At 36.5% G+C, this 15,470-nt stretch overlaps 3 protein-coding genes across 3 annotated transcripts; all 3 read left to right on the top strand.

Annotated features, from left to right (window-relative positions):
- Positions 1-973: 973 nt before the first annotated feature.
- LOC106756136 (beta-galactosidase 8-like) lies at positions 974-7,319 on the top strand. Its single transcript, XM_014638413.2, has 19 exons — positions 974-1,310; positions 1,418-1,513; positions 1,815-1,927; positions 2,004-2,070; positions 2,151-2,243; positions 2,365-2,508; positions 2,675-2,763; positions 2,901-3,006; positions 3,114-3,201; positions 3,346-3,464; positions 3,770-3,928; positions 4,078-4,277; positions 4,369-4,457; positions 5,407-5,516; positions 5,633-5,746; positions 5,856-5,957; positions 6,165-6,376; positions 6,489-6,825; positions 6,939-7,319. The coding sequence occupies exons 1-19, from the start codon at positions 1,146-1,148 to the stop codon at positions 7,044-7,046; spliced, it is 2,511 nt and encodes an 836-aa protein (XP_014493899.1). The 5' UTR covers positions 974-1,145; the 3' UTR covers positions 7,047-7,319.
- A 2,514-nt stretch (positions 7,320-9,833) lies between these two features.
- LOC106755609 (fasciclin-like arabinogalactan protein 11) lies at positions 9,834-10,948 on the top strand. The gene has a single exon (XM_014637794.2). The coding sequence runs from the start codon at positions 9,941-9,943 to the stop codon at positions 10,793-10,795; it is 855 nt and encodes a 284-aa protein (XP_014493280.1). The 5' UTR covers positions 9,834-9,940; the 3' UTR covers positions 10,796-10,948.
- A 1,235-nt stretch (positions 10,949-12,183) lies between these two features.
- LOC106755647 (fasciclin-like arabinogalactan protein 12) lies at positions 12,184-13,335 on the top strand. Its single transcript, XM_014637834.2, has one exon. The coding sequence runs from the start codon at positions 12,279-12,281 to the stop codon at positions 13,146-13,148; it is 870 nt and encodes a 289-aa protein (XP_014493320.1). The 5' UTR covers positions 12,184-12,278; the 3' UTR covers positions 13,149-13,335.
- Positions 13,336-15,470: the final 2,135 nt, after the last annotated feature.

Below are 15,470 nucleotides of genomic sequence, written 5' to 3'. Positions count from 1 at the left end.
TAGACCAATTCTTTTAATAGTTTTTTTCTTTCTTGTTCGATTATTAAAATTGTAAAGGCTAAATAATTGTATTGACAATTAAATTACTTTACTCATTTTCTACTTATTTTGTTAAATTATAAAAGGTTTTGGAAATTAAATGTTTTTTATTATAACTTTACCAATAAAACAAACTTACGAACATTAGTTTGTTCTAGTTTGATTCACAATTGAAAATAAAAGATACCCATTTTAAATAAAAAAATTATTAATTAAGTTAACACACATCTTGATTATAATAATATTTAATAATTTAAAGTTCATTACACAAAAAAAAAAAAAGTTTAAGCCAAAGAGAGTGAAGACATGCTAAAACCAAAAGTAGCATAAGATAATGACATTATTAACTAACTTACAAGCTTTAAATATTTTGCATGCGTGCCGTACCCTTTTAATGCTTACAATAAATAACCTTTCTCTTTTCCCATGTTTATCAATTTCAACTAACAACTTCTTTTATTTCCACAGCTAATAAAAGGAGTATCTTTCAAACAAGAGGCCAAACAGCAACATGATGTGAAAAAAAGACACAAGAAATCGATGGATGAACCTAACTAGCCAAACATTCATTCTTGACAAACTTGTTTTTTCTGTCTGTCCTGAAAAGCTTTCTGCTTTTAAACTTTATTCCTTTCTTTCCACATTGTTTGCAAGACTTTTTCAATTAATTTCTATCTTTCTAGAAAAGTAACTGTGTTGAGATGAGTTCAGAGAATATAAATAAGAGAGTTAATGAAGCTTATAATATTGAAAATGAATTGAAAAGTAGTTAATGTAACAAAGTATGAGAGACCCTTAAAAAGGGAACATTCCGAAGACAGAAAATTTATTGAGGATAATGCTGGAAGAATATCCGTAATGTCGATTTACTTTTGAAGAAAACGAAAATAAAAAGTAAGTGATCCATAACATGAGGAAATAAATTATAGAAAAAGATGTATATAAGGTGTTCATGAAAAAAAGAAAAAAGATTATTGAGTTTGATTATCCCTTCTCTTTCTGGAAAGAAGTGCTATAAGTAACAGTGGAATGAGCAGAATCTGTGTTGATTCTTAAGCCCGTTTTAGCACTTGTTTTGCTTCCAGTACTAACAATTCCAGAAGGCAATGAGAGCATCACAGACTCTGTTTCTTTTGCTTTGGTTCTTCTGCATTTATGCCTCTACTTCGTTTTCCGCAAATGTCACTTACGACCATAGAGCATTGGTCATTGATGGCAAGCGCAGAGTCTTGGTCTCTGGTTCTATCCATTACCCTCGTAGCACTCCAGAGGTTCTCTTCATTACCCTCTTTCTGTGTCTCTGTAATGTTCCATCTACACTATTTTTTCCTTTGTTTTTGAAGTTGGAGTCAAAAGGGGTGCTGTTTCTTTGTTGCAGATGTGGCCAGACCTCATTCAAAAGTCCAAAGATGGAGGACTTGATGTTATTGAGACTTATGTTTTCTGGAACTTACACGAACCGGTTCAAGGCCAGGTCCTCTTCTTTCTAGTTCTGTTAACGTTATTATTACTACTACTATTACCATTACCATTCTTGTATAGAGTTTCTATTGTTCACGGCTACCTGCATTGCATTGCATTGTGTTCATTTTTCAAACTTGTTCAGTAATCAAAACCGAAAATAAGTATATGCAGCTTAGGAAAGTAAATGATCACTTCTTCACATATTTTTCTGAGTTAATATGAACAATGAGACAGAGGGTATTTCTTAATATCAATCAGAAGCTTAAATTTATGAATAAATGAATGATGGAATGTGTGCTTTGGCTTGGCAGTATAATTTTGAAGGTAGGGCAGATTTGGTTAAATTTGTGAAGACAGTAGCAGCAGCAGGCCTATACGTGCATCTCCGGATTGGTCCATACGCATGTGCTGAATGGAACTATGGGTAAAATATGATCTTTATACGTATTTTTTCACAAAGAAGTTTATATCTGATCGTGGCCTTTAACTTTTTTGAGCAGCGGTTTCCCTCTTTGGCTACATTTTATACCAGGAATTCAATTCCGAACTGATAACAAACCATTTGAGGTTATTATTCCTTTCCTTTCTTCTTGTCTCATATTGCTAAATCTTCTTCCTGCTATCATGTGAAATTGAATTGTTCTCAGGAAGAAATGAAGCGGTTCACCGCTAAAATTGTAGATATGATGAAGCAAGAGAACCTCTATATGTCACAGGGAGGACCTATTATTTTGTCTCAGGTTTTTCTTAAATTTTACTGAATACATTTTTCTTATCCACATGTCGTAGCGTGATATACAGAGATTTCTGAATTTCTAATAGCCTACTGCCAACTTTTAAATGTGAAAATGCTATGAACAGATTGAAAATGAGTATGGGAACATTGATGCGGATTATGGTCCAGCTGCTAAATCCTATATCAAATGGGCAGCATCAATGGCAACATCTCTTGATACAGGGGTTCCTTGGGTAATGTGCCAACAGCTAGATGCTCCTGACCCAATTGTAAGTTTTCTTCTTTTAGCCATCAACAATTATGCTGAACAGTTTATGAATTAGCTGTCTTCTAGTGTTATTTAGTTCCTGAATTGAGCAATCTTACTATGTTGCTGTCAACAATTATCCTAAACCATTATTAATTTCACATTTTTGTCATATCAACCACTCTCAGATTAACACATGCAATGCATTTTACTGTGACCAATTCCAACCGAATTCTAAGGCAAAACCAAAAATATGGACGGAGGGTTATACTGGATGGTTAGTGTCCTTTTCTGTAAAAATCTTTAGTCATTTGAAAGTAATACTCAAAATATGATCTGACTGATAGTATCTCCATTCACATTCAACTCTAATTTTGTTTTTCTTCTAACCTATCGAAATCTACAAAACTGTAGGTTTCTTGCATTTGGTGATGCTTTACCTCACAGACCTGTGGAAGATCTTGCATTTGCTGTGGCACGCTTTTTCCAACGAGGGGGAACTTTCAACAATTACTATATGGTAATGTAATGTTACATGATGTAATTAAGGCTTTTTTAACTTTAAGCTATTCTAGATAATAAGAAAATGAGGTGATGCCACAACTTTTTGGGTTGCTTCCGAAACAGTACCATGGAGGGACAAACTTTGGCCGGGCTTCTGGTGGGCCTTTTGTTGCTAGTAGTTATGATTATGATGCTCCAATTGATGAGTATGGTATGGAGTCTTTCAACCTTTATATTCAACCTTTATATTCAACCTTTATATCTCATTAATTGTCACATTCTCATTTTATATGTAATGGCAAAGCTCAAAATGTGATGTATATTCTTTTAAAAATATCTGAACTGCATGATGCAGGAACTATTAGACAGCCTAAGTGGGGCCACCTTAAAGACTTGCATAAGGCCATTAAACTTTGTGAAGAAGCACTGATAGCTACTGATCCAACAATTACATCTCTTGGACCAAATATAGAGGTAAAATGTAGTCCTTTCAAAATTAGGCCACAATTTCTGGATTATTTTAGTGGTCTAAATGTCTCATTTTCCATCTGATTTTTTCAATGTTATAGTTTTCTCTAGTTCCTGCCTCTTTTCCAATACTTGATTTGCATGCATTTTGAAGATTAAGTCTCGTCAATACAAATAAAATGTGCCTTTTAGTGAACCGTCCATAAGCTTAATTGTTGGGTAAAAGGATCATGAATGTTAAACTCCTCAGCATTTAGAATCAGTTATCCCAAGTTCAGTTACATCTCTTAACATATACTATTCAAATCCAGGTTGCAGTTTACAAGACTGGAGCTGTGTGTTCCGCTTTCCTTGCCAACATTGCCACATCTGATGCAAAAGTGACCTTCAATGGAAATTCATATCACCTGCCCGCATGGTCTGTGAGCATCCTACCAGACTGCAAGAATGTAGTGCTTAATACTGCAAAGGTTTGCCTTGTCAGCTTTGAGATCAAAATAGATAGTTCAATTGAACAAGGTTACTTTCAGAATGCATGTGATTGATCTATCTACAGTTCAGACCTCTTTCATTTTCTAGTGCATGAAGTTGAATAACGAATAGTTATTTATGATTACAGATAAATTCTGCATCTGTGATTTCAAGCTTTACAACTGAATCTTTAAAAGATGTTGGCTCGTTGGATGATTCTTACTCGGGATGGAGTTGGATTAGTGAACCTATAGGTATTTCAAAGGCTGATTCATTCTCAAAATTTGGGTTGCTGGAGCAAATAAATACAACTGGTGATAGAAGTGATTATTTGTGGTACTCATTAAGGTATATAATATATCTTCTAGGTTGAGAAAGCTTTCTTCTGGCTTGGAATTTTTTGTCCCACAATAATGATTTTCATTGTTTTTTTCTGCAGCATTGATCTTGATACTGATACTCAAGCTGTCCTTCACATTGAATCCCTTGGTCATGCTCTTCGTGCTTTCATAAATGGGAAACTTGCAGGTATATTAAATTTAAATCAATCCTTCTTGTGAGTTCAATATCTTTTTATGCTTCTATATTATTGTTTAAATTCCTTGGTAGTATCTCGCTCCACCCACCCTTCTTGAAGTCAAAGCTTCTTTTTTAGAAAATGCTTTACATTGAGGAAAACTATGTGTAGGTTGGCAAACATTATGCATTCTAGAGTCATTACATGACAAATAAGGAACATCCCTGTATCTCTCTATCTTCCTAGTATGTGTGGTTGAAAATCCAAAAATTTCTACACAAGTTTGCATTCTTAAACATCTAAATATATACCGAATAGATGTAATAACTCATGTTCTGTTGAATAATGTGTCAAGTATTTGATGAAAATGTGATGCTTCTTGAAGGGTATATTAAGAGTATTTAGTGATATTCATGTGACTCTTTTTATGTGTAACCGCTAGAGTACTGTTAAGGAATTCTAAGAGTTATTTCAGTCTATAAAATACATTTACAAAAAAAATAAAAAATATATAAATAAATAGAATTAAAACATAGGTCATTTCAATCTCCAAATTACCTTCCTTTTGTTCTAAATTTTAACTGCACAACTTTGCTTCCCCTGGACTACCTTCAACATTGATGTTCATGCATTCCTTCAAGCCAAAATCAGAATAATGATACCCAACCTATTATATAGCAGCCTTGAAAATTTCCTTTTATGTTTTGATCTCTCAACAACTTATAACCCATGTTATCCAACATTTACTTCTCTCAATTGTAAAATTTATTATATAAAAACTCATATGCCAGCATCTCAATCGATTTCAAGGATGTAGCAAAATGAATTCAAGATTGATTAGAAATAAAGTAAGAACAGTTTCAAGGAGGTAGCAAAATATTCAGTTCTTCGTTTAAATGAAATATTTCATTATCTATCAATAATGACACTCATCTGTGACATTATGGAGAACTTTTTCAGGGAGTGGAATGGGCAACCATGAGAAAGCTAACGTCAAAGTAGACATCCCCATCACTCTAGTGGCTGGGAAGAATACAATTGATCTCCTGAGTTTAACTGTGGGACTTCAGGTTTGTCTTTTCTTCTTGTAATATATTCATCTGTTAATCCTCCCAATATTATTTCACTGTATCACCAAAACAGTGCTCATCGTCACATCAATTAATGCAAACCTTATGCACATCAGAACTATGGAGCTTTTTTTGACACATGGGGTGCAGGGATCACTGGCCCTGTGATATTAAAAGGTTTGAAAAATGGCAGCTCTCTGGATCTGTCCTCCCATATGTGGACATATCAGGTTAGTCTCATGCTCTCAGCCTAAGTAAAGCCAATTTTTTTTTTCTCATTTTGAGGTTTTGGTTGGACCCATATATAGAATACACTGTCCATAATTTGTGTGAATTCAGATTGGTATTAAAGGTGAAGATTTAGGTCCATCTGGTGACAGTTCTGGACAGTGGAATTCACAATCTACCCTACCTGTACACCAACCCTTCATTTGGTACAAGGTAATCTTTAATAGAATATATAATGTACCGAAAAGTCTCTTTACTTCACTACAATTTGTTTCCCTTTGTTTATGGATTGTCGAATTTTGTGTTAACATTTCTATCTGATATCTCCATAATCACACACTTCATAGAAAATTAAGGCAATGCTACTGTAGGAGAAATGATTTTGCTGCTGCTAGCTAATATATTAAATCATTCTATCAGACAAACTTCTTTGCTCCCTCTGGTAGCAATCCAGTTGCAATTGACTTCACAGGGATGGGAAAAGGTGAGGCTTGGGTGAATGGACAGAGCATTGGACGATACTGGCCTACGTATGCCTCTCCAAGCGGTGGTTGTACTGATTCGTGCAATTATAGAGGGTCCTATCAAGCATCCAAATGCCTCCAGAACTGTGGAAAGCCATCACAGACATTGTAAGTGCTACATATTCTGCATGAGAGAAGTTGAAACTTGAAAGTAGCTCTTAATTGTTCAAATAAAGTAAATGCAATCCTGCTAGATACTAATTTGAGTACGATCCCGCAGATACCATGTACCAAGATCATGGTTACGACCTCAAGGCAACACACTAGTACTGTTTGAGGAAAGTGGAGGCAACCCTAAGCAAATCAGTTTTGCTACAAAACAGATAGGAAGCGTGTGTTCTCATGTATCTGAATCTCACCCTCCACCTGTAGACTTATGGAATTCTGACGCAGAATCAGGAAGAAAAGTAGGGCCTGTACTGTTACTGGAATGCCCTTATCCTAAGCAGGTGATCTCTTCCATCAAATTTGCTAGTTTTGGAACACCACAGGGGACTTGTGGAAACTTCAAACACGGACGCTGCAGCAGCAATAAGGCTCTATCCATTGTGCAGAAGGTGTTATCATGCTTTCTTGTTAAACAATAAGTTCATATATGTATTTTGTGTTGCTAATTTTATTTTATTTTTTGACTCGGATTATACTTACTCCAAAGAACATCTTCTAACAGGGCTGCATAGGATCAAGCAGTTGTAGAATTGAACTATCAATTAATACGTTCGGAGATCCATGTAAAGGAGTAGCAAAGAGTTTAGCTGTTGAAGCTTCTTGTGCATGAACTTGTTGCTTCACACCCATTTATTATATTGGACTTGGCTGAATAACACTCAGCACTTTCCCATGTCTCTGACACTCGTCGAAGATGATTCCTCATTGGCCATTGTAAAAAGGCCTTCTGCTTGTAAACTAGCAAAAACGTATCAAACAAAACAGTGTATTCATAGTTTTATGAAAGAGGAAACTCTTCAAGTTAAGAATGATCTGTAATAGTCTTATTTTTTACTTGAAAGGAAAGTTTTTTACCCACTAGACAAGAAATTGTTCTCATAGATAGTTGTGAGGGGCAATAGGGCTATCTCTTCGTAAAAAGAAGTTTTATTAATTAGCTTTGAAAGTAAAGTTTCCCAAAATAAATTTCATAACCTTAATCACTCCTTTCACTAGTGCAAAAACGCTGATTAACGTCACCTCCTAGACGTCGATTATGGATAAACTTGACGTATATTGATGACTGATGGCATTTTCGTAAATAAGTTTGCCACATCGACGTCAGTTAAGAGTGCAGCCGACGTCTATAGTCAATCAGACGTCGTGGATGTCCTACCCGACATCTATATGTCTGACATATCGTATGAAAAGTCATTTCATTCAGACATATAGACGTCAGTTGGCCTGGGGACTGACGTCTAAATAACGGAAATTAATAGTTATTCACCTACCTTTCAGACCTATCGACGTCTGATAGGGCAGACCCGACGTCTATAGGCCTGCAAGGTTGTTGAATAGTCACTCTTTCTGCCCTATAGACGTCGGTTCTTGCCGCACTGACGTAAATACTACGGACATTAATGGCTTTTCACCTACCTGTTAGACATATAGATGTCGGTTATGATATACCCGACATCTATATGTCTGTCAGATAGGTGAAAAGTCATTCCTTTCCGTCATATCGACGTCGGATACCTCAACATTGACGTCTATAATCGTATATAGACGGTAGTTGCTTTAGGAGTCGACGTCTATAAGCCTCGCGAATATTAATTTTTAAATCAGAAAGACGTCGATTTAGTAAGGTAACGGATGTCTTTTAAATTATAGACGTCGGTCTTGTGTGAAACCGACGTCTGATTTCTTGTTATAACCGTGATTGGGAACAAGAAGTTTCATGCATTTCATCGTCTTTCTTGGCTTTTTCTTTCCGCTGCATTGAATTTACAGGTGCGTTTACTCTCTTTTGATATGGTTAAACTTGCTTTTAATCTGATTAAAGTAATCTTTGATGTATTATCTTTCATTTGAACCGATTACAATGTGTTTTCGATGTGTTTTGGTGCGGTTTTTCTTGTGTCTTTGGGTAGCGTAGTGCATCTTCTTCCTTTGTTAGTTTCCTCGTAAGAAAAAATTGCGTCTTTTAGACTTCTCATGACATTTCAATCTAAAGACGAACTTGGGTCGTTGCCTAGGTCCATTCCGACCGCCAAATGAAAAAGAATACGGTGAAAATTAAACATTAAACCAAAATATATGAATGTTTGCAACATATTTTTCTATTTTGACGAGTCTTCAAGCTCTGTTCCAAACAATGTAGACCAAAGTACATGATTTACTTTTTTAGTTTTTTATATCATACAATGAAAGAGAGTGTGGCATATCTCACAATCTCACCTAATACAAGTTCTCTGCACAATCAAACACCTGTCAGTGATCAAGACATGAGTATCAATTTTTATTGATGTAAATGCTCAACTAGTACACTGTCGCCATGGTGCTTTCAGGTGAGATTTTCATAGATCCATCCATGCATCCAAATCCAACTGATGTATGGTGACAGACAACCTATGAATTATGACGTGAAAGTAAAATAGTTGCAGTGTTCACATACCAGCCAATACTTCTTTTCTTCCACTTCTCAATTTCAACTCAGTACTCCTCGGTCTCTCACCACCAATCCTGCTTGATGCACCAACTTTCCATGATAGGTAACTGAAAATTGTTTACAGAGCAAAGCTTAATCTTTCTGTGTTAGAAAAATGAGATTTTTACTTTCTAGAAAGTGGTGATACTAACAAAAATATGGATGATGACAGTGGTATTCCGGTGGAGGCTTCTTGTGGTTGCATGAACTTCAACAGCGTACTTGTAAAGTGAATGTCTTTTGTTGTTGGGGTTGCTTTCATGGGTGGAGCCATGATTTGACATGATATGCATGTCGAGGGCAAGAAGAAAAGATGGTCTATTTATATTTTTGTAGTGTATGTGGTTTTGTATGCATTTCGGATCAATTATATATCAATAGTTTTTTCTTTGAATACTCTATTGCATAAGAGTTAAGAGCATAACTTCTTTTCATCTTTTTTTTTTTTTTTACCGGTAAGCATTAGTTAAAAAATTAAAATGATTATTGAAAATATGATTAGAGAGAATATTAAAGAGAACACTTTTACACAGTCCAATATTTTTTCATAATTTTCTTTTAGGTGCTTAAGCATAGTTATTATTAAATTCTTTATTTAGTACCTTTTACTTTGAATATTTAGTGTGATACAATGAGAAATGATACAATATAGTCTATCTAGATTTGTTATGAATAAATTTTTATTAAAAACTCAAATTCTCATTGAGGTTCTTGAGTTTCTACTTGGGTTCCTATTATTTTAAAACAATCAATAATTAAGTGATATAAACTTGAATACAAAAGATTAATTGTTACGTGTGTGACACAGTTACTTAGTAAGTTTTCCAATAACGATACATGACAGTTGGGATATCCCTCCACAGCTATCAAATTTCACCAACCTATCATTTCCTTACCCTTTAGTCTCTGCTTTATATAACCCTCTCCTTCACACATTCCAAATATCAGACAGAAATTGCAAGAATCATTAATTCAAACCATTCACATTCTTCCAAAATCATCAAAACCCTCAAAAGGCTTCAATTGGCAATTGGAAGATGAAACAAACAACCCTTTTCTCCTTATCACTCTTCTTACTCTTTTGCTCTACCACCTTGGGCATTTCACCAGCACCTGCAGCAGCTCCAAAAGCCCCAGCAGCAAAAACTCCCCATACCCCAAAGGCTGTAGCACCATCACCAAAACCATTAGTCCCCACATTACCTCAGTCTCCAGACTCCCCTGACTCTGTCCCTGATGACATCACCAGAATCCTCAAAAAGGCCAAAATGTTCTCAACCCTCATTCGCCTCCTCAAAACCACAGAAATCATTAACAACGTCAACTCACAGCTCATAACAGCCAAGACTGGAGGCATAACCATTCTTGCACCAGATGATTCTGCCTTTTCAAACCTCAAAGCTGGCTTCCTCAACTCCCTCAACGAAGGCCAGAAAATCGAACTTATCCAGTTTCACATATTGCCACAATTTGTCTCAAGCTCAAACTTTGATTCTCTGAGCAACCCTGTGCAGACAGTGGCGGGTAAAGACCCTGTAAGGCTTCCACTGAACGTGAATGCATTAGGTAACAGTGTCAACATTTCAACTGGGGTCGTCAATGCCACCATTCTTGGAGTAGTATATTCTGATAACAAACTTGGGATTTATCACGTCGACAAGGTGCTTCTTCCTCTAGATTTCTTTGCAACCAGTAAGGCTCCAGCTTTGGCTCCTTCATCTCTTGCAAAGGCTCCCAAATCTGCCAAGGAAAATTCTTCTGAGGATTATCAAGGCGAAACAAAGCAGGATCAGAATAAATCTGGGGCAGTGAGTTTGGTTGGCCTTGGTGGAACAAAGTTTATGTCACTTGGCATAGCTTTGATGGCAGTGGCAACCATGTGGTGTTTATGATCCATTTCGTAGCTGCACTTCCAGTTTTCTATGTCAAACATGCTGTTAATTTATTTCTCTTTGCTTTTTCATTAAAACTTTGCTGTCTTTTTCTGGTTTCTCGTGTATTGGTGTAATGGAAACGGCAAGAATCCTTCAATTGTTCACATTTCAGCTGTTGCTGTTAAACCATAATCATTCCTAAATTTTTCGTTATGCATCAAATTACTACACTCCTACCTTGTTCAGATTAAGAGAAGAATGAACAGTAAAAGAATTACTCTTTATCTTTGTGCAAATGTGTAGGCGTATAAAGAAACTAGTGGAAATAATCATTCTATCTTTTATTAACTAATGTATTGTGTAAGCAGACTAATTGCGAACTTCCTATATTAGAAAGTCATTGGAGAACATAAACTGTGGTTATTCATGTACCCTTAACAAATGTTGGCCATTTGGTCTTGGCGCCTCTTCGGATTTTTTGGTCTATTTCTAGTTTTCTTCTTTCTATTCCTTTGTTAGTTGATGTTTATTTATAATGTAACTTTCCTTATAGTTTTTAGGCCTTCAGACCATCCCTTTCAGAAACAAAATAAACATAACAAAAAGATTAGTTTAAAATATATCAGAAGAATGTGATATCTCCCTTTTGTATGAAACAAAATTGCAATAAATATCTTTATATTATTGGAAAACAGGGTGAAAGAACAAACGTTTAAACTTGTAATTTCAAGCTTGATTTTATCTTTGAAGTACGAACTGAATCTTGAAAAGTTTGAGTAAAGAAAACAAAATTCAAACCTCCTTGAAGTATTTTCATCAACATGCATCAGAAACAATTTTTTTGGTAATATGGTAAAAAGAAAAACCCATCTTCTCCAAACCAATTATAGAAGTGCAAAATCCCAAAAGAGTTACATGAATTTTTTTTGTACAATTGTAGAATGGATTTGTATCGTTAACTTCTGTGTCATTCTTGTAACTAAATGTCATCATCTTATGAATATACAAAACAATTGCAACAGCTCCTTGCTGTTTTTCTAGTTTTTCTCTGCACAATTCCGTTTGCTTTCTCCAACTACATTGTTTTTACAAAAGATGCCATAACTTGTGCATCACAATACCTATTTCTTTCACCCTATTTTCATTGCAAAAAAATTGCTCTGTTTGATAACAGAGGTTCCAGCAAAAAAACTAAAATTGATTGTGATGGGAGATCAGTGTGGCCTTCAATCATGAAAAAACAACACTCCATCCATATATCATTGTTGATGCAACACCTCAATATCATTGCCAGCTAGCAAGAGTGTATGCTCAAAAATCACAATTTAAGGTTTTAAAACAAACTCTCTCACCTACCTATCATTGTCTACCACTCCCAAACATTCTCTATAAAAACCACCTCCACCATATCAACAATGCACCAATAGCTCATTGCAATTACAATTCCTATCATTTGTACTCCTTTCCAACTTCATTCAAACCTTCATTGAACAAAACCAAAATGATGAAAGAACAATATGTCTTGCCCTTCTCACTAGCACTTCTACTTTCATTTCTGTATTCCACTACCACTTTAGCCCAATTATCACCAGCTTCTGCCCCTCTTAAACCAGTTCAACCTACTCCTACTCCACCAGCTGAGGCTCCTAAACAGCCATTGGTTCCCTCATTGCCACAGTCACCAAGTGATGCTACTCCCGACACTGCAGCTGTTGACATTGTTGGAATCCTAAGGCAGGCCAAGTCATTCAACATCCTTATCCGCCTCATGAAAACTACCCAATTGATCAACCAACTCAATGCACANCTCCTCACCACTAAGTCAGGTGGCATCACCATTCTTGCACCTGATGACAGTTCCTTCTCTCAACTCAAACCAGGCTTCCTCAACTCTCTTTCCGATGGCCAAAAGCTCGAGCTCTTACAGTTCCATGTTCTGTCAGACTATGTTTCTAGCTCCAATTTTGATACTCTAACCAACCCTGTAAGAACACTTGCAGGAGCTAAACCTGGAAAGGTGGAACTGAACGTGATAAGTTACGGTGGGAGTGTGAATATCTCAACGGGTGAGGTTAACACCACCATCACTGGTATTGTATACACAGATAAACATCTTGCTATTTACAAGGTGGGTAAGGTACTTCTTCCTGTGGACTTCTTTGCTGTTGCTAAGACACCTGCAAAGGCACCCTCATTGGCTCCAGAACCATCAGCAAAGGCTCCTAAAGCGGATAAGGAGAAGTCAATTTCTCCAGACTCTTCAGATTCATCCGAGACTAGTTCCACAAAAGAGAATTCTGGAACTATGAAAATCCACATGCATGGAAAGTGGGTTTTCCTTGTTCTTGGACTAGTTCTTGTGACTGCGTAGTCTTCGTAGACAAGAACTGGGTGTGCTGATTACCAAAATCAAAACCATTACTTACCATGCAGTTAATAATTAAGAGTGTTTGATTGAGATAAAGAGTACTATATTGGTGAATTTATCAGAGTGGGTTAAGGGATGTGTAATTTGACCGATTGTTGTATCCCTCTATATATTTTAGGGTTTTTCTTGACCTATGGTTCCTTCAAACAATTTGCAACCATTATTGTGTTTTATCAAGAAGAAATGAATGGAAACTATACACCCCATCCATTTTTAGTAATTTAAATCTCCAATTTGGTAAGCATACTACAGAAGTTACACAATGACTAGATATAATGTTTGTAACCAAAGGATGTGGAAAAATAATATTTTGTGCATAATATACGCAAATAGTGATTGAACTGCAGTAAAGAAAAATACACCTTTTTCCAAATAAAATGATTTCTTCTTTTTTGGGTAAACTTCACATTGTTTTTACGTTTCTGGCTTGTGTAATTTGCAGGTTGGTGCACATGGATACTACTTGCAAACTAGGGTTTTTGCGATTTGGGCAGTGATTATGTATGTTTATGATTTGTTGCAGGTGTGAATTGGATTTCTAGGTGTCGCGATTGCGAATTTCTTGTTCATATTTGGGTTGGAATTTCTGGTTTGCAAGTTAGGGATTTCTATTCAGTTCTTGCTCAATGGTGGTGAGGCGCAACGCATGGTGGATATTTTGCCTTGATTACTGGCGACACAGTTTAGGGTTTCATGGTGGCTAGGGTTTGATTTCTGGGTTTTTTGTTGTTTTTCTCTGCTTCGAATTGTAGGTCTGTGTTGATGATGGTGATGACGACATGGTGGCCTGAGGGTTTGGTGGTGACACGTTTAGTTCTGCGGCAACAGTGACAACATTGATTGGAATACCACTTTTACCACAATGTTGAACCTAAAAATGACGAAATCGCTCTTAGATAAGGGTAATTTTCTTTAACCCAAACTTAAACCTATCACCTACCTTACGTCATTTTAATTTTTTTAAAATATTTACATAGTTCAACCTCTTCATAGTGCCATGTATTCATCAAATTGCACAGTTCATTCAGGTTAGCCCACGTTGGCATCTGCACCGTTATGATTTTAACGCGTCACTGAAAAGGACCTTATTGAACAATTTTTAACTAAATATGGGGCCTTAATGAACTTTTTTCAAAAGTAGGACCATTTTGAACCAAACCTCCAAAAAGAGAGACCAAATGATGTATTAAACCTTTAAAGGGTTTAGGGTTTAGGGATTAAGGATTAGGGATTAGAGATTAAGGATTAGGGATTAGGGATTAGGGATTAGGGATTAGGGATTAGGGATTAGGGATTAGGGATTAGGGATTAGGGATTAGGGATTAGGGTTTAGGGTAGGGTTCAGGGTAGGGTTCAGGGTTCAGGGTTCAGGGTTTAGGGTTCAGGGTTCTGGGTTCAGGGATTAGGGATGAGGGATTAGGGATTAGGGTTTAGAGTTTACGGTTTAAGGTTTAGGGTTTATGGTTTAGGGATTAGGGTTTAGGGATTAGGGATTAGGGATTAGGGTTAGGGTTTAGGGTTTATAATAAGGGCTTAGGGTTAGGGTTTAGTGTTTATGGTTATGGTTTAGGGAATAGGGTTTAGGGTTAGGGTTCAGAGTTAAGGTTAGGGATAAGGTTAAGGTTAGGGTTAGGGTTAGAGTATATGGTTAGGGTTAGGTTGGAGTACATGGTTAAGGTTAGGGTTAGAGTATATGGTTTAGGTTATGGTTTAGGGTTAGGGTTCAGTGTTTGGGGTTTAAGGTTTAGGGTTTACGGTTTATGGTTCATGGTTAGGGGTTTAGGACTAGGGTTAAGGGTTGGGGTTTCAGGTTAAGGTTTAGGGTTTAGGGATTGGGGATTAGGGATTAGGATTTAGGAATTAGTGATTGGGGATTAGGGTTTAGGGATTAGGGTTTAGGGTTTATGGTTTAGGGTTTAGGGATTAGGGTTTAGGGTTTAGGTTTTAGGGTTTAGGGATTAGGGATTTGGGATTAGGGATCATGGATTAGGGTTTAAGGTTTAGGGTTTAGGGATTAGGGTTGTGGGTTCAGGGTCCAGGGTTTAGGGTTTAGGGTTTGGGGTTTGGGGTTTGGGGTTTGGGGTTTGGGGTTTAGGGTTTAGTGTTTAGGGTTTAGGGTTAAGAGTTTATTGTTTAGGGTTTAGGGATTAGGAATTAGGGTTTAGGGTTAACGGTTAGTTAACCACGGTTAGTTGACCGTAGTTAGTTGACCGCAGTTAGTTAACCGCTATTAGTTAAGCACGGTTAGTTAACCACAGTTATTTG

This window comes from Vigna radiata, chromosome 2, assembly GCF_000741045.1.
Source record: "Vigna radiata var. radiata cultivar VC1973A chromosome 2, Vradiata_ver6, whole genome shotgun sequence".
Lineage (NCBI taxonomy): Eukaryota > Viridiplantae > Streptophyta > Magnoliopsida > Fabales > Fabaceae > Vigna > Vigna radiata.
The sequence above is the reverse complement of the archived record's forward strand: the minus strand, read 5'-3'. Positions and strand labels throughout refer to the sequence as shown.